Genomic DNA, 23410 nt, shown 5'->3' with positions numbered 1-23410 from the left:
ATTTCTCTCATTTAGTCTATCCAATTGCATGGTGCCATGCAACCCAAATGGACCATGTCGGGTCGGGTCAAGTACATACCAGAAATAGTTATGGACTTAGACACCTTATCCAACAGAGCGGGCATTGTGTGTATAGATCTATACGGGACTGACAATCGCACATCCCAACTGTTAGCTACAGTCCGACAGATAAGCCAAGGGGTGATAAATGTCACATAGTTTTGACGCTAGCAGGTCGTCGTGTTAAATACTAGTCAATCAGCATGGTTATAACCACATCACATTTTAACCTTAATTAACAAATTGGTTTTATGGTAGTTAGTGCTTCAGTAGTTACTTTATACAACATTACTGTACACTTTCATTTTTCCCATTACATTCATATAGTGATATTCTCACATAAAAGGTAATGTAAACTATTTTCTAGTAATGATAGTCATAAACTGGGGAAAACACTCATTTTTACAGAAGAACAAACATACAAAACAGTCGGGTCTTGGTAGAAGACTACTTTCCATTTTAGTAGAAAATATAGGATTTTCTAGGAAGTATACAAACATTTACATCAAAACACTTACAAACTTTTTCATCAAACTTATGCAAACATTTGACACAAAAATACTTATGAACTCACCAGCTTAAATGTTGATCTACTCTTTCAAAATAACTTGTATTCTCAGGTCACCAGTAGACAGGTACACTGGACCAGGTTTTGAGGAGACGGAGCATGTTCAAGACTCGTCTTTTATTTTGATATTTATATTTTTGGTGTCTTACAAATACATTCAGAACACACTTGTATTAACTATATTATTAATGCAATGGTGTTGTTGCTTGTTTTACTATTGTGCATTGTTATGATACTGAACATGACGTCCTCCGCCCCGAACGTTTCCGCCATTCTGGTTTGTGGGTGTGACATATAGTTATGGGCTTAGACACCTAATCCAACATTACACACCAATTATAGTTATGGGGTTAGACACCTAATCCAACACTAAGCGGTATGGGGATTTGGCTACGGGGGTAGCTTCGGGAATCAAGTCGATTCTGAACTCGACTTGGCGTTCAGGAGGTACTCCTGGAATATCTTCGGGAAATATGTCGGGGGAGTTACAGACTTCGGGAAAATCTTTGATGTCTTTTACCTCTTGTTTCTTATCCACCATGTGAGCTAAGAAGGCGTAGTATTCTTTGCGAAGATACTTTTGGGCCTTGACGCAGGAAATGATTTGAAGGTTCATGTCGGGTTTGTCGCCATATATGATGAGGGTTTTGTTACTTGGTAGATTAAGGCGAATGGCTTTTTCGTAACACATTATATCGGCATGGTGAGGACTTAACCAATCCATGCCAATGATGACATCGAAACTTTTTATTGTGACCGACATTAGATCGATTTGGAAAGAATAGTTGTTTAGAGTGAGGGTATATCCTATGTATATATCGTTAGTGCTCTCTGCCTTTCCGTTTTGCCATTTCTATGGTGAATGTGTCTTTTAGTGATTGGGGATTTTGTTTAAGTGTTTAAATTTAACTTTTCTCTGCACCACTATCGAAAAGTATGCATGCATATGAATTGTTGAGGAGGAACTTACCAGTAACCACGGTAGGATCATTCACGGCCTCCTCGTGCCCCATTGTTAGAACTCTGCCCATACCTCCGGTATTACTTGCTTTTGGACAATCCTTCTTGAAATGTCTAGTTTTACCACATCCATAGCAAGCTTGTCTCACCCCGACATTAGCAGTTTGGGTGGTTTGTTGTGTCGGAGTCCTACATAAACGGGCAGTGTGCCCCTTCCTGTTGCAATTTTTTGCAGTACATTTCTCGACAGGCCCCGGTGTTGTAAGTCCCTAAACTGCTTGTGTATCAATCAGATCCGTTTGATGGTGCGGAATCCCAATCAAACGAATGATGTCAGATCAAATAGAAGAGAAGGAGAAGAAGAATAATGTGAATCTTGAATGTATTGATGATATGAATTAAGTTCCTTACACAAGATTCACACACTTACACACACTAAAACTCCTTTCTCTCTCTCTTGGCCGTACATTCTCTTCTGTTCATCAATCCCTCCTCAACCACCTAACACCTATTTATATACTTGGGGAATATAGGCCCAATAATGGGTTTACGGCCGTAAATGGGTTTACGGCCGTAAACACCCATTGGGCCGTAAACAGGGTTTACGGTCGTAAACCTGTTTACGGCCGTAAACACTGACCGTAAACACATATAATATTACATGAAATTACAATCAACTAGAAAAGCAAAGTATAAACCAATATTTTGACCCAACAATCTCCCCCTTGGTTTATAGCTTTCTTTTCTTAATTGACCCAACAAGCTCCCCCTAAAAAGTAGCTGGCTTTTCTTGTCAATCTTCATCGAGAGCTTGGCTTCAGCATTAATCTTCAAATTCTTCACAACTTCAAGATGAACTTGATGAATCTTCAATGAATGACTTCATCTTGAGCAGTTGGGCTTTTCTTCAGAATTTGACATTGAACGCACATTGGGTGAGGAGGCTTCTTGTACTGATTCTTGAGAGATAGCGCTTTCAGCTTGAGAATCTTCAGAGAGAATATCAGAAAGAACTAATATTCTGGATCACTTCAGCAGGTTCAAGATAGCAACAGACTGATTGAGGAGGCTTCAATGCAATCTGTCACATAATCTTCAATTTCAGCTTCACCTTGCTTCTGGGGTTGAAAGATTGAATGTCGAAAGAATAATCTTCATTTCTTGCTCCTTCGAATGAGAATTCTTCGATGATCACGGATAAAGCCTTGGCTCAGAAATCTTCGACACAAACTCCATGAGTTTCATCTTTACCTGAATTCACTATTCAAGACAAAACAAAACTAAAAGAAAATTTTAGCACACAATATTTTTGGATTTTTCATATTTTCTGAAAAAGAAATAAAACATAAATAACACTATTTTTGGATTTTTAATTTTCTGATTTTTGTTTGGTTTTTAAAATTTTTAATTCTCCCCTAATATTTAAATTAGAAGAAACTATGAACAAATTTAACAAAAATAAAATGATATCTAACTTTAAGAGTGATTTGGGATCAAAGTTTTTAGACAGCCTTTATCCGTTTATCAGTACCTCTCCCTTCATGAATAGATCTTGTCAATCGCCGGTATTGTGGTCCACTTAAACACGAGAGATTGTGACAAAATTAGGACATACTATAAGTGACAAGACGATGTGATCCTAAGCTCCTAGATAATATTCCTTAAGGACCATTCAGCTGACGACGACCAAAGATATTGTTGTCCACCTAAATTGAGCAGCGAGATCTACAGACAACCTAGTGATTGTTCAATTTTAAATGTACTAGAACATGTTTCCCGCTTCCTGACATACCCTAATAATTAGGAACTTCCAAAGTACTCCTTACTTTAGGTGAGCAGACAATTATTATGAGAGAAGTCAGATTTAGAATGCATATGATATACACCCAGGTCGGATCTCTTCCAATCTCGCAGAGGGTGAAACATATGACTAACCAGATTTAGATGGATTGAGAAGTAGAATGGTGCATATGATGTGTACCAGGTCGGATGTATTTCAATCACGCAAAAGAGACAGCATATGACTAACAGACAGGAAGAATTGCATAGATAGAAGATGCAGAGAAATAGAATTGCATATGTTGCAGTCCAGGTCGGATGTATTTCAATCACGCAGAGGAGGCAACATATGACTAACAGAAAGAAAGCAAGAAAATAATTTCCTACAGACCTACTTTATCGGAATTCCCCAGTCGCCCCATCAATACCGGAATTAAGGACAAAGTCCGTACATCGAGGAAGAGTTAAACCACGGTTCTAGATACAGATTATTTTAGTGTGACCGGTGGATTATCATGTATATCTCCCTGCTCAACCTATCTGAGCGTCGTATTGTCAGGCTAAATGGATCTATCTAGGTCAAGATTTTTCAAGTCTCTAGATTCCTTAAGTTCATTAATGCCTAGTCAAGTCCATTTTAATCTTTCGTGCCTACCAGCGCATCGAACACAGAGCCTAGACAATTCAGATTCAGTCCCTTACACAGATTTCGATTGCCTGTTATCACATGATTATATCACTTCCCAACACATCACCTGCAAGCACATTCCATAACCAACATATTTTTGGATTTTCTGATTTTTTTTTTATTTTTTTAAATTTTCTAATTTTTTGTTTTGTTTTTATTTATCTCCCTAAATTTGTGCATAGGAGAGAAACGAAAGTAAATGAGCAAATTTAAACTATCCTAAAACAAAAATTAGTCTTTAAAGTGAATCAGCTTAAGAAAACCTCAGGAGTATAGAGAAGAAAACGCAAACCGTAATTCACCGATTGAATTTGCATCTAGAAGGTCTGAGAGCAGCACGCGTAATCTCAGAACAGATCCGAAAATCCTTCATGTCATTAAGCACAAACCCCGTTTGTGATCTCTTCCTTTCTTCCTTTCCCGCAAAGGACACATACTCCCAAACAATGTTCTGAGTGTTGTACAGTTGAGAGATGCCTCCTATCATGTGCCAGGAACAGCCACTAACAACAAACCGAAGTCTGATGATATGCCTCCATAGCTGCTCCGACACAGAGCGGGATCAGTTGGTCTTTGGAACCCAGTCCATTTTGAAACTGGGTCGACCTTTGTCATCTACGCAAGATACATTCTCCCATGACATGTCCTGTTTATCACAAACAGAAGATGTAGAAATATTAGAATCATTAGTTGATTTGGAAGAGTGAGCCTTTGGAACCCATTTGTAGTTGGGTTTAACCCATTTCTTTTCCGATCCGATGGGTGGCTCAGTACTTGCTTTTGATCTTGATGTCGGCCGTTGAGATGACTTTGACCTAACCGGTCTTTGTTTCACTGGAGCATCTCTTGGATTGGGCTTCTTGGCCGGCATTTCCTTCTTGACTTTGGGATTTTGATTCTTGTCCATTGGAGTTTGATTCTTGCTCTTCTGCGCATTCCAGTCATCATTGTCTGAACGTGACCTTGAGGGGTTTCTTTTGGAATATCTCCCTCTTGGCGCGTTTTGCCATCCTTGTGCGTAGTAGGGAACGTATGCGCGATTTGGACAGTTTCGGGCAATGTGACCAGGTGTTCCACAGTGAAAACACGTCTTTTTCTTCACTGGGAAATTGTTTCTTCCTGCCCCTGGTGGCGTGTCTTTGCCTTGTCTCTTGCTTTTCCCACACGCACAGTTACAACAGACACTCTGTTTCACTGGAATTGGTGGACTGTATTTCTCAACAGCAGGTTGATCAGAAGAAGCTGAGTTCAAAGCAACATATTCAGAGTTCAAGGAGATGTTGGTTTGTTCAATGGTGTTCTCCTTGTTCTCATCCTCTGTTACTTTACCTGCACATGAAGTAGATGTGCTAGAAACAGGAACTTCAGAATTTTCAAACAAATAATCAAATATGTCAAAAAAATTTAACTCAACATGATCCGATGCAAAAGCATCAAAAGCATCACAAGCTGTATCATCAACTTTAATATCAGAAACATAAGGTTTTTCATTGGAAACAGAAACATCAGGTTCAGGCTCAGTTTTGTTATCAGAAACAGATCCTTCAACTTTGTGCTTTGACTGATCTAAGGATTGATCTGCAGGGGAAGTAGAAACGTTAGTACTTTCAACATTAATAAATCCTCCTGAAACAAAACTAGATGGCTTGCCATAAACCATGAATGGTTCGTTGGCAATCTCCTCTTTAGACAAAGGTTGATACTGATATGTATGATTATAAGGAGGAGGTACACTATCGTATCCTAAACCCTTCTGCTGGTTTCGTTTGAACTGCATGCAATGATCAATCATGTTGGCAACTACCTCGCTTGATCCATCAAATTTTCTAAAATCAAAATTTGCAGTATCAAATTGTCTCTTTAATGTATCAAGCTCAGTAGTTAACTCATCATTCAGTCTTTTGATATAATCATAATTTTCACATTTTTCACTGTATTCTTGCTGAATTCTCTTAAAGTCCTTTATTTTTGTTTCTAACTAGGCCTTTAGGGGTTTCTGTCCTTTCCTGAGTTGATATTCTTCATATCTCAGGTCCTCAACTTCTCTTTTTAATAGATCAATTTGTTCCCGAAGAAACTTAATCGTAGTTTTACAAGATGGATTACATGAAACTTCATTGACTGGAACGTTTGAAAAACTCATTTATTATTATTATTATTATTATTATTATTATTATTATTATTATTATTTTAAAAAAAATATGCCCTTTGACTAAAAACTCAAAAGTCAACCTCAAAAGTCAAATTTTAAAAAGTCAAACTCAAAAGTCAAACTTAAAAGTCAAACCGAAAAGCTAAATTTGAAAATTTAAAAGTTAAACGAGAAAGTCAAAGTTTAAAGTCAAAGGTCAAGCTTTAAAAGTCAAAGTCAAAGTTTTAAGTAAAAAGTCAAAATTAAAAGTCAAAAATTAAAATCTAAAATTTTGGGTTGAAAATGTAATTTAAAAATAAAAGAAAATTGATTTTGGGCTAAAAATGACAAAATTTCGAAACTGGATGCGACAGGGAGTGTTTATGAATTAAATCGCGAAGGTTTGTAGCATGTGATGTGTTGGTTCAACTGGTAAGGCGGAGGGCTGATGAAGTAGATGTCGTGAGTTCGAATCCTAGCATGCGCAAAAACTCTTCCTATTTTTTAGATGCGAAGGCGAGGCTGCTGCTTGCGAGGATGAGGCGCGATGCGATGCGAGGTGCGAGGCGAAGATGCGATGCGATGCGAGGACGAGGTGCGAGGATGCTGCTGACCGTAAACGAGACCGAACACGTGCGAGCCGTAAACTCCGAGGGCCGCAAACTCCGGACCGTAAACTCCGGAGCCGTAAACTCCGAGGCCTCGGACCGTAAACCGTTTCCGGCCGTAAACTCCGACTCCGGCCGTAAACTCCTCGGAAACCCTAGCTGCTGGCCGCCACCCCCTTGCTGGTTACGACCAAAAACAGCGATTTTTGCCGTTTTTTGCTCCAAAACTCGATCAAAAACTCGTTTTTATGAAAAACGCGAAGAACAAACCCCCTTATTTTGCAAAGATCTATCCAAAAATGCAAAACTATTTCGAAAATAAGATCAAATAAGCTCCAGATCTGACAAAATTGACTGATACAATCTAGGCTCTGATACCAATTGTAAGTCCCTAAACTGCTTGTGTATCAATCAGATCCGTTTGATGGTGCGGAATCCCAATCAAACGGATGATGTCAGATCAAATAGAAGAGAATGAGAAGAAGAATAATGTGAATCTTGAATGTATTGATGATATGAATTAAGTTCCTTACACAAGATTCACACACTTACACACACTAAAACTCCTTTCTCTCTCTCTTGGCCGTACATTCTCTTCTGTTCATCAATCCCTCCTCAACCACCTAACACCTATATATATACTTGGGGAATATGGGCCCAATAATGGGTTTACGGCCGTAAACACCCATTGGGCCGTAAACAGGGTTTACGGTCGTAAACCTGTTTACAGCCGTAAACACTGACCGTAAACACATATAATATTACATAAAATTACAATCAACTAGAAAAGCAAAGTATAAACCAATATTTTGACCCAACAAGTGTGATGGTAGTTACATTGGTTACATTTTGGAAGAGTTCCAGCATATTGTTTGGCGGGTGTTGGAGCTGCAGGAACAATAGCAGCGTGAACTGCCACTGTTTGTTGCTTCTTTGTGGGCTCTTGTGTCTGCTGGCCCTTTCTCTTGTTCCAAAATTTCTTTTTGTTGCCACTTTCTTTGGGTTGTTCGGGAATGGCTGTCATGAAGCCCTGACGGACTCCATGATCCACAAGTGTTTGTGCCAAGCGCTTAGAACTGTCAAAACTAAGTGGGTTCGCAGATATCACGTTTCATTGAATCTGGGGAGATAGTCCCCAGATGTATCGCTCCATCTTTTTACTCTCTGGGGTGACCATCCCGGGACATAGCACTGCTAGATCGCTAAATCTGGCAGTGTAAGCTGCAATGTCAGAGTCCTTCATCGTCAGGTTCTAGAGCTCTTGCTCTAGGTTTTGTACCTCGCCCCTCGGGCAGTATTCTGCTAACATCAGAATCTTTAAGTCTTCCCAGCTCATGGCGTTAGCTACTAGGAGAGTCAACAAGTTGAAATAACCGTTCCACCAGGAGAGGGCTCTATCCATGAATGTGCATGATGCGAATTTGACTTTGCTTCCCTCTGGGCACACACAGATTTCGAACACTGGTTCTATCTTTTCGAACCAGCGTGTTAGAGCAATGACACCTCCGGTGCCATCGAAAGACTTTGGTTTTCCATTGGTGAAGTCTTTGTACGAACATTCCCTTGGGTGTCCCTGGCTATCTCCTTGGCTAGTATTATTGGTACCGCTTCCTGGCCCACTGGCACCGTTCGTGTTGATTTACGCCATGGCGGCTACCACAACGGGTGCTACCACAACTTGGAAAACTACACTGTCCATCTGAGGAGGTGGTGGCGGTGGTGGAGTTGGTGGTGTGTTGTTGACACGCCTGATTGATTTACGTGGTGGCATCTTTCTACCACAAGGTGTAAAAGTGGAATAATGATAAGTCTTCGATAATGGCTATGAATCAAGCATTATCGAAACATAGTGTCTTAACTATTTAGTTATGTTGACTACGCAAGGATAGCTGTAATAAGATACATGAAAAGTCCAGTTGTATAGTTCTATAGTGTCATAAAATACTCCTATAGTATTTTAAACTTAGTGTTTGATTCTTCATGTCTCTTGGTATATAGGGTTGGTAAGTTTTAGACTCGTTGTTCACCACGACTATTCCTAAACACATGTTGGTCGTATCTCAAATAAATATAGTTGATCAGGCTATATTTATCCTAGATATGATTACATAACTATTTAGGCTTGACCGCAACGTCCAACTTATCTAAATACTTTTATATAGTTCTTACTGTGATACTCTTTCTGGTATGTATACATGTATGTATACTTCTTATAAAATACTTATATTTTAAAAGTCTACTTCTAGTCAGAGCTTTTTACCCCATTGTATTTATAGTTGTATATCTTATATGGTTTGATATACTTAGTTCACTATAAACATTGCTCTTATACCAATCTGTCACACCCCAAACCGAGTAAATGGCGGAAACGTCCGGGGGTGGATGACGTCATTACAGTATCATAACAATTGCATAATAGAGATCAAAGCATTACAAACATTGTATTGATAATTTAATATTTACATTGTATTTGAATCATTTTTTGACTCCAAAAGCATACAACAAAAATATAAGACATAACAATACTAAGCTCCGTCTTCACCAAAACCTGTGTGGGTACCTGTCTACTGATTTCCTGAGAATACAAGTGGTTTTGAAAAGAGTGTCAACAATTAAGTTGGCGAGTTCATAAGCATTTTGTATGAGAAATATACGTCTTTGTTCCTTGAAAATAATAGTATGTTCTTCCAGAAAATCCAATATTTTCTTTTATATGTAATGTAGTCTTAAATGTTCATTGACCAAAATGTATAAGTATTGTTATGCTTTGTAGTAGTATAGTGTAGTTTTATATCTTTATAAAACTATTTGAATGCATGTTTCCGAAATGTAAATTGTGTTTTACTGGGAAATAATGTACAGTAGTTGTATCTATGTAAAATTCTTTGAATGTATGTTTCCAGAAATTTAAACTGTATTGTACTAGAAAATAATGTAATGTAGTTTTAAATACATAAATCCATTTGAAGACGCGTATGTATTCGTAACCAAACGTATTGTTAATATCCCTTGAGAGTTATTATAACCATACTAATGCGACTAGTTGGCCTGAACGACGTTATTCAGGCGACGGAACTGTAACGACATTTGTCACCCCAGACCTGCCGGTCCAACTGTAGCTAACAGTTTAGGTGCGGGATTGTCAGTCCAATATAGATCTATACACAATTGTCTCGCTCTCTTACGGGAGATTCTGGTTATAATTCAGGACTTTCGTTGGTACTTAGATAAGTACTTGAAGACGTGTCTCACAAAGCCATATTGATTGTTTACGTGTAGTATGATGAAAACTCCTTTTCTTGTAATTGTATGCATCATCCGTTTACATGGTATAAAATAATTAGGCTTATAAATAATTATTTTTGAAATTATATTCTGAAACGGTAAATTAGCATGTATGTCTCATAAACTACCTATTATAGCTTATATAAATGTTTCGTTGAAATAGTGAACCTTTTGTATACTATTATCAGATTTGCCATGATAATAAAATGAAATGAAAATTATATATGTTCGTTTATATAATTATACCCTTTTTTCTCGACATGTTACAAAAGGGTTAAAGTTTTATTGTAATCAAACATGTATCCATATGTATATTTATATTTTGTAAAAATATAAATGTAACAGTTTGTATTTTAACACAAATTTTCCTGTGTTTTACTTGCATTCCCCCCTAAAAACATATAAAAATCGTGAAAACTGTAGGGGTATGAACTCATCTCGAGTGTGTGTTCTTGGTTGGATAAGAAGTGATAACGATTATCCTCGGGTTAGTACACGTGTAAATAGTCGTATCCTAATTTGTTTTAACAATAATACCGTGTATGAATTAGATAAACTAACATTTAAAATGTTAAATAACACTAACTTATGTAAGAATACTTACAATATTCCTAAGAATCAACTTGAAGTATTTAGTTTTCCTGGGAATTGTTTGAAGATGTTCTTGGAAAATTATGAAGATTTGAAGAAATTTATGAAGATGTGAAGGTATTCGTATGAGTTTTGCGAACAAATGTTAAGGGATTTTGAAGTTGGAAATGAGATAATGGAAGGGGTTTTCGGCCATCATATATATATATATATATATATATATATATATATATATATGGGGTAATATTGATTTGACACTGTGAGAACAAAATCAATGCGCAGAGACAAGGTTTGAGAACTCAAACCTTGAATGAATGCTTGATATCAATGTCTGCTTAATAATGGATGTTCAAGTCTAAACTGGAAAGACCAGTCAAGTCTTAGATAATCAATTCAACAAAATGATCAAGACATTAATTAAGAACAAGTGAATAGTGATCAGAGTAAAGTTAATAAATGAGGAACAAGAGGAATGTTTAAATGTAATAAGAGTAAATGCCAAAAATGAGAGGAAAGATCCGTAGTTGACTTGTATTGAATGCTCCTATTTAAAGGAGAGAATGTTACAGCGAATTAACTCAGGAGTTTACATAGGACCGGACAAAAGATATAATTCTGACATTCTGATTGTCCTAAATCAACATTAGACTAAGTCCTATGAAACGTTACATCAAAATACAAGACAAACGTAATAAATGCATAACAGACAAATTAACTTCATTCCGGACAAGTGATGTTCCGGAGATGAAAGTTTGTTTCCGGATCGATAAGCATTCCGGACTACAAGATCAGTTCCTGAATGCGTTCTTCTTTAAAATTCTTCACTCCCTTTCTTCAGCTCCGGACAGGTTCCGGATCATATCTTCTTTCGGAACCAACAGCCTTCGGAATATGTACTTAGGATTGCTAGAGGTTCGCTTTCAGGTTCCAACAGACACTTGCATTGAAATGTGTATTTTATCACTTTGGAATGTGTGCCACCATTTAAATTTGGGATTTCGGCCTTATCCTCACCGAAATCACTTTGATTTCGGTCTAAAGTCCCCACCGAGAACTAGGTCTTTGGCTTAGAGGGATTTCGGTCAAGGGATGTTCTCGGTCTCGCATGGTTCTCGGTCCAAGTGGGGTCCTCGGCTAAGAGGGTTCTCGATCTAGGGAGGGATTTCGGTCCTAATGGGATTTTGGTCTAGCCATGGGATTTGATTCCCAATACCGAAAACCCTTAAAGTGGGGTATAATTTATTATTAAATTTTAACTATTTGATTTTTGTTATAACAATTGACTTTTATTTGACTTTCTTTGACTTTTATTGACCCGAAATAACCGGTTGTTACACATGAGTATAAAAGCGCCCGTCAACAAAGTTTTTTATTTCATTAATTGGTTCGTTTTGTTGGGGATGGGTGCTAGTCGAGGTTCAAATGTTTTAGCAATTGCAAATCAAACACAATCCACATCTTTAGAAATATACTTGAACAAATATTTGATCATCATGCTCCAATCACAATACTCGATATTAATCTGAGCCTCAAAGCGTCCACAACGTATCTTATTGTAGGGGAAAACATAAAAATTATCAAGAGGAATGCCGCTTTTAATAACTTGATGACCACCTGGAGATCTTTTATAGTGAATTTATCCTACTTTGTCAAACCATTTATTATGTTCGTATGGTTTTGGGAAAGATTTTGAGCACGTGACTTCGCACATACATGGGGAGTTCATTCTCGAGGGGCCACACAGACCATGCATCATGCATTCAATAACTGTTTTATGAACGCCTCAACCTTCATTTGGAATACTCTTGCAATTATGTCAGATATATTTTGGGCACTCGTGCAATTAATTTGTTGAAGGCACCATCTTAATTCTTGCCATTTTACATTGCATGTGAAAGTGATGAAATATTGAGGCTTCCCATGGACTATGCATATAGCTAAGGCATCCTGATAATGCTTGTACATGTAAAGACTCTACTAATATCGCTAGTCATCTCGTGAATGCAAGCCATACATAATCAAGGATAAGATAAACACTCGAATAGATGTCACTACCCTAAGGCCTTTATCAGACAAGAACAAACAATAAGGTCGAATCAAGAATTCTAAGGCTATATAATACCAATTATTTACAACTCTAAATCATTCATTTAACATCCAGTAACATTAGCATGAACTTCAAATAGAACATACCAAACAAAATTTAAGGAAACAAGGCATCATAAAGATCATACAGTTCTATCTTGCAATTCCATCCTTAGCCTACATACTAACATGTATTTCTAACAATTAACATATCAGTAGATATATATCAAGTATGGATATTTCTGGAATCACTTCCCTTTTTGAGCTCCGACTCATTGTACATATCACATCACTTTTCCTTTTTATTAAATTCCTTTTCGAAAATGTTTGTAAAAGTTCTTAGATCCTAGGTTGAGTTTGGAATCACACGAATGTTCATCCAAATCCCTCAAACCAAGGCTCTGATACCAACTTGTAACGTCCCAAATTTCCACAATAAAAAATTCATTTTTAATAAGATAAATACCCATTTTCATAAATTTATAATCAAGGTAAAACATTTGTTCATAAAACCATAATCCAAATCCAAGATCCGTGTATAAATAAAAATCATTGCGAAAGTCTCAAAACATAAAAATTGCTGATGGGTGGGTGTACAGTCACACCTGCGCCTTCCCATGATCAGAAGAAGTACATGAAAAACACCTAATCCACATCTATAAGCCAAAACTTCGCGAGTTCCCTAAAATATCATATACAACACATAATAATTTTACATAACCCTAACGGGTCTGTTTTAACCCAACATGTTTGTTTCAACCGAACGAATATGTTTTAACCCCGACATCTATATTAACCGAACCGGTCTGTTTCAACCCAACAAGTCTATTTCAACAAAACGAGTATGTTTCAACCCAACATGGCTATATCAACCGAACAGGTCTTTTTCAACCCAACATGTATATATCAACCGAACAGGTCTGTTTCAACCCAACATGTATGTTTCAACCGAATGAAACATGTAAACATACAAGCAACAAGAAAGATCCTACTGGTCTAGCTAAGAATACAATCATGTCATATTAACTATGTTATAAGTAATACAATGAGAAAAACTCACCTCAAACAAAATCCAGGAAAACACAACCACACGCAAATAAATGCAAAGGTCGGTCTCATGAACCACCTAAACACCAAAAAGAGACCAAAACTTACTCTATAAGTCAAACCTAAAGTTTGACCCAAAGTTAAACTTGGCGAAAAGGTAAAAAATCTCACAAAGTAAAAATCTGAAAAGTCTGAGGCACCCATTGCCCAACCACGGCACCCCGCGTCTAGAAAATGCCAAAATAATCGCGCTTTGATAAATAACATACGTGTCTCTAAATAAATCAAAAGCGCCCCGACACCCTCCAAAAGATGCGCCGCGTCCAGGTCTATAACCAAAGGGTTTTAGACTTAATCCATTAAGTCAAGGCTTAAGTTGTCAAATTTGATTCTCAGTAGTGTATTAATGGATACAATTTTCAACTTTATCCATTAAGATGCTCAAAACAAGCAAGATCTAGAATCCTAGTTTCCAAAAAATGCAAGAATGCATCTTTCTTCATGCATGGAGCAACGAGAACACATGCAAGCACTCAAAGCTTCTTAAAAAGGTCAAATCTAAAGTAAACATGATTCTAAGATCATGGAGTTTTTCGGACTCCATAAATGAAGCCATAAAAGGACCAATTGTTCATAAAATGGACCAAAACACCAAATACTCTTAGATCCAACGATGAAACACAATAAATCATGGATCTTTGTGACTTACAGAGGTCCAAAAGTATAGAGAATGAAAGGATCTTCAAGTTTCAAGATCCCAAGCATCACCTTTCTGTATTCCTTCACCAAAAAGAAAAGCACCACAAGTGGTTCAAGGAGAAATGATAAGCTCACAACACTCAAAGGAGGCTAGAGTTTCTCTTAAGGGACGTTCTAGGGTTGATAGTGGATGAAAATGAAAAACCTTAGGGGTTAATGACCTTTAAATAGTCCTTAAAATCTTAACAAGACATTCAACCCATGGGCCTCGGAGCCACACACCTTCAATACACCTGTTTTTCAGATTTTTGCTATTAATTCCTTCAAGCTCGATCTTCACTCCTACCTTTCCTTGGATTTTAAAACCACCAATCAAGGTATGAGAAAAGCATAACCGAGACTCAAGTGTTACAAAGTTAAGAATTTTTATGATATTATCACTTAAAAAAATATTATAGTACTTTTTAAAGAATTAGATAAACATATTTGGGTTTATTTGTTTTCGAGTAAAATACGGATTCCAAGTTTCCAACAAGGGCTGAACGGTAATTTAAGCTTCAGCAGGCATAAACGCAGCTAGGGTTTTTCTTCCACCCCACAAACGTTTTATCTCACTCTTTCAGTCTCCACACGCAAATCGGAAAACCATGGTAGGCTTCGAAATCGGCGACGTACCCTTCAACCCCGATGGCTGGGGTCCAATGGAATCCACCGACTCCTCCGTCCCCATCCTCCCCAACCACTCCGTCAACGTCCCCTTTGCCCCGTTTTCTCGCTCAGACAAACTCGGCCGTATCGCCGACTGGACTCGATCCAATTACAACAACCCTAACAGACAGAACAATCGCAACAATAATCCGGCCGACTCCGCCTTCGACTTCACTGCTGACGATTCGTTCGGCGGTGGCCTCAACGCCGACGAAGACTCTACTTTCCGCCTCGTTGATGGCAAACCCCCACCACGCCCGAAATTTGGTCCAAAGTGGCGTTTCCAGAACAACCGTAACCAGCTCCCGCAGCGCCGTGACGAGGAGGTGGAAGCACGTAAACGTGAAGCAGAAAAACAACGTGCTCGCCGTGACCGTTTGTACCATGCGAATCGGTCTGGAGGTAATAACCCTAGACGTGAGGCGGCGGTGTTCAAATCATCAGTTGACATCCAACCGGAATGGAACATGCTCGATCAGATCCCTTTCTCGACGTTCACCAAACTATCCTATAACGTCCCTGAACCCGAAGATCTACTTGTCTGCGGTTCAGTAGAGTCGTATGACAAAACCTACGACAGAACAACACCGAAGAACGAGCGCCGATTGGAGCGATTCAAGAACAGAAACTTCTTCAAAGTCACAACCACTGATGACCCCATCATTCGTAGACTTGCGAATGAGGATAAAGCAACGGTGTTTGCTACTGATTCCATTCTCTCGACGCTAATGTGTGCACCTAGGTCAGTTTATTCATGGGATATAGTAGTTCAGCGTGTTGGCAACAAGTTATTCTTCGATAAACGAGATGGGTCACAGCTAGATTTGCTATCAGTTAACGAAACTTCTCAGGAACCTCTACCCGAGGCTAAAGATGACATCAATTCTGCTCATTCTTTATCTGTTGAAGCTGCCTACATCAACCAGAACTTCTCACAGCAAGTTTTGGTGAGAGATGGGAATAAGTTAACATTCGAGGAGCCAAACCCATTTGCAAGTGAAGGAGAAGAAGTTGCATCTGTTGGGTATAGGTATAGACGATGGAAGCTTGATAATGACACCAATTTGGTTGTTCGTTGTGAGGTTCAGAGCTATATCGATGTCAATAACCAGAAATCTTTCTTGACATTGAATGCTTTGAATGAATTCGATCCCAAATATTCTGGTGTTGACTGGAGGAGGAAGTTAGATACTCAAAGGGGTGCAGTTTTAGCTACTGAATTGAAGAATAACGCTAATAAGATAGCGAAATGGACTGCTCAAGCCATTCTTGCTAGTGCTGACATGATGAAATTGGGGTATGTGACTAGGGTTCATCCTCGTGATCATTTCAATCATGTCATATTAGCAGTTGTTGGGTATAAACCGAAGGAGTTTGCTGGGCAGATTAATTTGAACACTTCAAACATGTGGGGTATTGTGAAGTCTATTGTTGATTTGTGTATGAAGTTGGGTGAAGGAAAGTATGTGTTGGTTAAGGATCCACAGAAGCCTCAAGTCAGAATTTATGAGGTTCCTGCAGATGCTTTTGAGAATGATTATGTTGAAGAGCCTTTGCCTGAAGATGAACAGGTTCAGCCTCCTGTTGAAAATGGTGATTCTGTTGTTGAAAATGGAGTTGGAGATGAAGTGGAAAGCAAGGAGGTTAAAGCTGAAGCTTAGAAAGTTGAAGCCTGAAGGTATAACTTTTTTATGATATGTGTTTTGCTTGAATCAGTTGCTTTCTATGGGGTTAAATGCTTATTTTTGAAACATTTGTTGCATAAATTGGTAAAATGACCAAACTTTTAAAAAAAGACCCTTGAATTGCTGATGAAATTGGTCATATAAACAGTGGAAAAACCTTTAAATAGCTCTTTTTTTTATCATTTCTATTGAGAATGAAATAAAAGAGATGATTATGATCTAGTTGCTAAATTTATAAGCTTAATGAAAAATTTGAACTTTGTAATGTATGTATTCAGCATGTGCAGATATCTGTAGGGTTTGATGTTTTTTATAGAGTTTCACATTAATATATACAACAATGTTTTGCTGTTATACCAATTAATGCAAACATTGTTTCAAACTCTTTACCAATGTACGCTACAATGTTTTACAGTTTTACCAATTTATGCAACAATGTTTCACTTGTTCTTTGAATTTTGCTTTTTTTTTTTAAATCTTATTTTGCATATGATATTGTCTTACTGTTTGAAATATATAATATATGCTCATGATCATTACCATTAAATATTTTTATTTTGCTTTTTAGGTAACCCACCAAACATACAAGTCATCATCTTTGAGCTGGGAACTCCATTTTTAGGGTAATTGTGATTTCTTCAAATGAAAAAAGTTGACTTAATGTGTTTTCTTTGTTTTGAATCTTTTGTCTTTCTGGGATTCTGCCCAAGTTTTTGTTATGAGGACCTAAAGTTTGTGATATTTATGCTTTTCATATGTAATGGGATTTTGGAATTTATTTTTAGATATGCATTTTCCATTACAATAATCATAATGTTTGGAGTTAGTAATTATTTTCAAGTCCGATTTTATTCTCGTGGTAACTCTTGGAATATTTTTTGTTTGTTTAACTAGAATTACAGAAATAGTAACTTTAGACATGTCCCTTTTATGTGGCAATTGGTATAGTGCAAGAGCGTATCAACCATGTGCAAATATTTGCTCTCCTTGTGGCTACTAAAAAGTAAAATGATAAAAACTAAGTGCACTTGTATGAATAAATATCGACATTGATGAACCTACTATTTCAACAACTAAAGATGTTGAGAGACCATTGTTTTGATTTGGTCAAATTGACAAACCGTTTTCTCCATCATCAAACATGTCAAAACTCACTCATCTTGCTTTGACAACGTTGTAAGTTGTGCTTATGTGTTTGATTGTGCAATAAAAAGTGATAATTATCTATAATTTCCCTTACTCGGAAGGTCTTACGACTATTGTTTGACTATGAGATGAGATCATTGGCGAAGATGTCTATTGTTTTGGTTCTTCTTACCAACAATCTTTTTCATCATCAAGCATGTCAACAAGTACTATTCTTGCTTTGACTAGGTCATGTTTAATGCTCGTGTGTTTGACCATGGAGTAAGAATATGAAAATCCACAATTGAGACTGTTATCATTTTCTTTTTTACTTTCCTTACTTTGAGGATATTATGAATTATCTACTCATGTTGACCCAATGTCTATGATGAGGTTTACCCTTTTGACAAGGTCACTATACGGGAGAATTTACAACATTTTGTTTGGATTAAACCAACAAAACCATATTTCTGGATAAAAATTACAGTTTTACCCTTTGAGGGATTACCTTTGATTGTTATAAAGTACAATGGTATAAAATGATTCTTTTTGAAGCTACAAAGCTATATTTATAGTTTATTTTGTAGAAAAGTCTCACTGATAAAAGACTGCACAGTAGTTAAAAAAAAATGTCAGGATCATATATGATTTTTTAGGTGTTTCTAGTATCAGATCATTGAAATACAATATTACATAACATAAAATCGTTACATGCATTACATAAAATTGCTACTTCAGAATGTTTAACAACCATTACTTTATAGAAATTCAAACAGGAAGAAAGAAGAATCATTACACGATTACACATGCACAAACAACTAACAATGGTAAAAACCAAAACAAATCATTATTAGTGTTGATTGAAAATGTACTGACCTGATTTTCTTTGATGTATCTCTTGCAGAAATCGTGTTGATTGAAGATGTGAAAACATTTTTTTTTCTGAATTATAATGATGTTGCCGTGGTATCTTATATAAAATCTCACTCTAATTATTTTAAGAGAAATGTGAAATTATATGTTAATCCATGAAAACGCACATTGTTTCTTTGTGAGTCGTTAGTGGAGCGTGCGTGGTTAAATTGAATACTAATGTGGGACTACAAAGTTGAAATAATGGTACACACTCGAAACTTATGGTTGTTAATGGAGCGTGTGTCGCGTGAGTTTGCATGGTTATTCAAATCTTGTTTGTAATTCTCGGCATCCCAATCACAAATCGAATAACATAATCTGAGATTAAACATGCCATTGAATAGTTCAATGAATCTGAAAAGATCTAGGAATTTCATGTTAGATTGAAATTGGCAAAGTGTGTTACCTACCTAAAATAAATTCGCAATTAGATTACGACATTCATCTTCTTAATTTCTAATTGCATTTATGGATCCTAACCTTAAATATTAATTTGGTTTAAATATTAAGGGTTGAATCAACTAACTATAATCTTATCTCTTATTTTAGATGTCTGCAAATGGTGATCTTCCTCCTCATTCACCCACTCATAATTTCACTCTATTGTCAATTCTGTTAAAATAGAAGCTTACTGGTCCAAACTATATGGACTGGATGCGAAATTTGAAGATGACGCTTTACTACGAGAACAAAGAGTATGTTCTCGAGAACCCTATTCCTGAAATTGATAAAGCAACCGCTACTCCCGAGGAACTTGCTGAATATAATCAACGTGTTGACGACGCTACTAAGGTCACTTGCATTATGATTGCAACCATGACACCTGACCTTCAAAATTTCTATGAGGACTATTGGTCATATGAAATGAATTTGGATCTTTCTTAAATGATCCACAAGAAAGTGAGGAAAAAGCGTTATGAAGTCGTCAAACGCAAATGGCATGCAAGTTGAAAGAATAGGAATTTGTGTGTGTTCATGTGCAAAAGATGCAGAGACACGTAGAAAGATTAGGGAAGCTCAATGTGAACTTCGTCAAGGAGCTTATCAATGACATGGTGCTCAACTCCTTTCCAAGTAGTTATGGTCAGTTTATCTTAACTTATCATTTGAATAATACTGTTGAGAGAAAAACTTTTGAGAAACACACTTGAACAAACGTTAGAATAAGTTATATATTGCGGAACAAGTTAATCTCAAAGGATCATAAAGCTCAAGAATAATGTGTTAGAGTTATAGAGTTAGATAATCAGATGCAAAAATATAATGAAATATAAATGACAACAAGTATTATATCAAGTAAACACTTAAGCTGATTCGTAACAAGGATTGCAATCAAACCAAGTTAATAAGTGTGATCAACTTAACGTGATTAAGTCAAGAGTGACTTGCTCCGAGGAGAGATTATGATATTTAGATAAGAGATTTAAGTATAGTAAGAAAGTAATGACAGATAAGATAAGATGAGAGAAAGATGTGTATTGCAAACTGAAGCAGAAGACTCTATTTATAGAGCTCCATGAAAGTTACAGAAGAAATAAACAAAGACTAAAAGAAGTGTCCATGCAAGGTACACTGGACAAAACATAGTAAATACATAAGTTAAAAAAACTAAGTCTTTGTTCTGGAAAGAAGGTTGCAGGTGACATCTTCGCTTCACGTTGCGGTAGAAGCAGCAATGTTGCGGTAGAGTGGTGACTTCGGATGGAGGTTCAAGAGGGTCACTTCTTGCTTCAACAATTTCCCCCTAAGTGACCTCTTTAACCTTCTCACTTGTTGAGCTTCAAAAACTTTATCAGCAGCCACCAGAATTTTCTAACTTCTCCCATCCATTTGATTCTTTGAGTGATCTTGAACTTGACTTCTTCTGTTGTGTGGTTTGATCTTTGAACCGAAGTCAGAGTGACTTCTAGTTGCCTTCGGGTCAGGCGGTGCATGGCAGTGATGGGAATAAAGTACTTGACATCACTATTAACTCTTTTGAACACAACTCCCAGTTCTGGGAAGTTGGTTGCACCTAAAGAACGTTCTTGATAACCTTCAATATAGACTTGTGCGGGATCAATTGGAGGAAGGTTGAACTTCTGAACCAGGGCCGGATGAATGTTAGCATCTATTTTATCAAAATCGCATACAGTGCATCGTAGGTACTCGCAAGCTTTTTCATACGCTATCTTCATTTTGGAGTGTTTTTCGGATTTGAGTTGAAACACTCTTGCGATTAAGAATACTTCTTCCGGATTCATACACGGGAAGTCAGCCTGTGTTCGGATGTAATCACAACCTCTTCTTGTCAACGTGTATTGGATGAAGTCTGACTTCATGAATTTATGGACCTTGTAGTTCTTGACTCCAGAAGGCCTATCACTTGACCATATGTCCTCGAATTTGGATCCATGCTTTCCATGGAACTTGTTGAGACGTTCAAACTCCAGAGGTAGTCTTTGATCATCAGGGAGACTTACGTCAAATGGTTCAAAAACTGTGAAAAACATGGCATTTGGAGAAATGGGAATGTCCCAGTAGCCATCTTCCGGAGGCTCAGCGTATGTCAGCACTGGCTTGTAGTCATCATCCAGAAGTCTGCGGGTTGGATTAACCCATGAGTTAATGAGAGTTTCATCCATGGTAGTGTCGAACCCATGGTCTCTCCAAATTTGTTCTGCGAACTTTGCCGCTTTCCAGTCCTTCTTCCTTTGCTCCGTTGCGGGGGCGTCATCGGAGTGTTCTGAAGACATAGTTGGTGCCATGTTTCTAAAATGAGGTGGGGTTTCTTGGCGAGGAGGAGATTCATGTTTCTCAATTGAATCTGCAGAGGAGATTTTTGAGGAGAAGGCATCGGAGTAGGAGGTTTAGATCGATCCGTAGTTAAAATTGGAGATGGGTGAGCTTCAGGGGTTGCAATTGGTTGTTTTGGAGCGAAGTGAGATGGACCGAAGTATGGTATGACCCGAGATTGATGGAGCTGCGGATCAGAGTGCTCACTTCCCCCTTTTAAGGAATTAACCTATTGATCCTCAAACCATTGACGGAGTCCATCAATCTTTGTGAACACATCATTGAATTAGGACTTCAGAATATCAGATAGTTGCTGATTATCAGGGATCTTTGTGTTGAACCGCAACTGATGAATGTCTGTGGTTAGCTTGAGGATTTCCTGACCATGAGAGCTTACGGTCAGGGAGCGTCGAATATTGTTGATCGTTAACTGGAGCACTGAAATGGTTGACTCGTAAGCGTTGTGAGTTTCCTCAACAAGCTTTTTGGATTGTATTGCCTGGTCCGCAGTCACAGATTGAAGTCCTGTTTTGATTGCGGTGACCTCTTGAATGAGTCTTTCAGCAGCGGCTAAGAATTCCTTGTGGTTTGCTGTTCTATTGTTGTCAAGGGCACGAATCCCCATTTCAACTTTGAGCGATAGTCGTTCAGCAGCCAGGCGTTCTCTTGTCTCTAAACGTTCAAGTCTTTCAGCAATAGACTGAGGACCGGCATCTTCGGTTTGGGGAGGGGTTGATACTGCGGCTAAGATTTTATCAACCTTTTCTTGAAGTCTCAAAAATTCCTTACGAGTAACAACCATTTTCTTCTTTTTCTTCTTCTCTTTTGGTTTGGAAGTTGAGTGCTGAGAGCCGCTTGAATCTTCATCATTATACACCATCATGAAGTTATTTGACTGAGGTGGTTGATTAACTTCAGTCATATCAAGATCATCTAGACCAAAAGTTGGTCCGGAGCTGAACTCTATTGCGGGACCGTCTTCGTTGGATGCATGAATTTCAACAGTTTGAGTGGGCTTTGAGGGACCTGCGCCACTTTGAAGAGCTTGAGCTTTCTGGATGGTTTCAGCCATGGAGGTTATCCAATCTTGAACTTTAAGGATTGTGGCCACTGTGTTTGCATTATTGATCGCATCCACCCAATACTTGGCAACTGTTTTAAGTTCCTGCTCTTTTAGTTGCTGTTGTTTGGTTTGCTGATCTTTGCGGGCCTGGAATGCCCTTCTGAAAGCTTCACACTTTTTGACTTCAGATTCAGTCTGTGGGTTATACTGAATCCAAGAGTCATCAGAATCATATCCGTCAAATCCTTTTTGTTGCACCGGGGTGTCCCCCGGGTTCATGGATCCTTGCACATTTGTGCTCACCATGCCTAAACCACCTGATTGTAAGGTAAGCAGAGTAGGATTTCCTGAGCTTCCTCAGTCTCCTTGACCTGTAGTCAAGTTTGGCCCCGTCTCAGTTCTGGCTAGGGCTGAAGAATTGCCCTGCGGTTGGGAAGGTGTATCAAGTGTTTGGATCACATAATCAAGTATGGAGCGCAACTCCTGTTCCTCAAAAAATGGAGATGGGAAGCCCTGGAGACCTTAGGGCGTTTGGAACCAACAAGATCCTCTTGGGATTCAGTTGGGGTCGAGTCTCCATGATCAGATGAAACAGACACACTTACTGTATCTGAGTGGCTGGGGAGGGTTGAAGCTAA

General features: G+C 37.9%; 1 protein-coding gene across 1 annotated transcript; it reads left to right on the top strand.

Annotated features, from left to right (window-relative positions):
• The first annotated feature begins 15072 nt into the window (after nucleotides 1-15072).
• LOC145167011 (eukaryotic translation initiation factor 3 subunit D-like) lies at nucleotides 15073-17702 on the top strand. The gene is made up of 2 exons (XM_079086088.1): nucleotides 15073-16887; nucleotides 17463-17702. Exon 1 carries the CDS (start codon nucleotides 15149-15151, stop codon nucleotides 16868-16870), a length of 1722 nt encoding a protein of 573 aa, XP_078942214.1. The 5' UTR covers nucleotides 15073-15148; the 3' UTR covers nucleotides 16871-16887; nucleotides 17463-17702.
• Nucleotides 17703-23410: the final 5708 nt, after the last annotated feature.

Source organism: Lactuca virosa, chromosome 1 (genome assembly GCF_052849685.1).
Source record: "Lactuca virosa cultivar CGN04683 chromosome 1, Lactuca_virosa_CGN04683_v6, whole genome shotgun sequence".
NCBI lineage: Eukaryota > Viridiplantae > Streptophyta > Magnoliopsida > Asterales > Asteraceae > Lactuca > Lactuca virosa.
The sequence above is the reverse complement of the archived record's forward strand: the minus strand, read 5'-3'. Positions and strand labels throughout refer to the sequence as shown.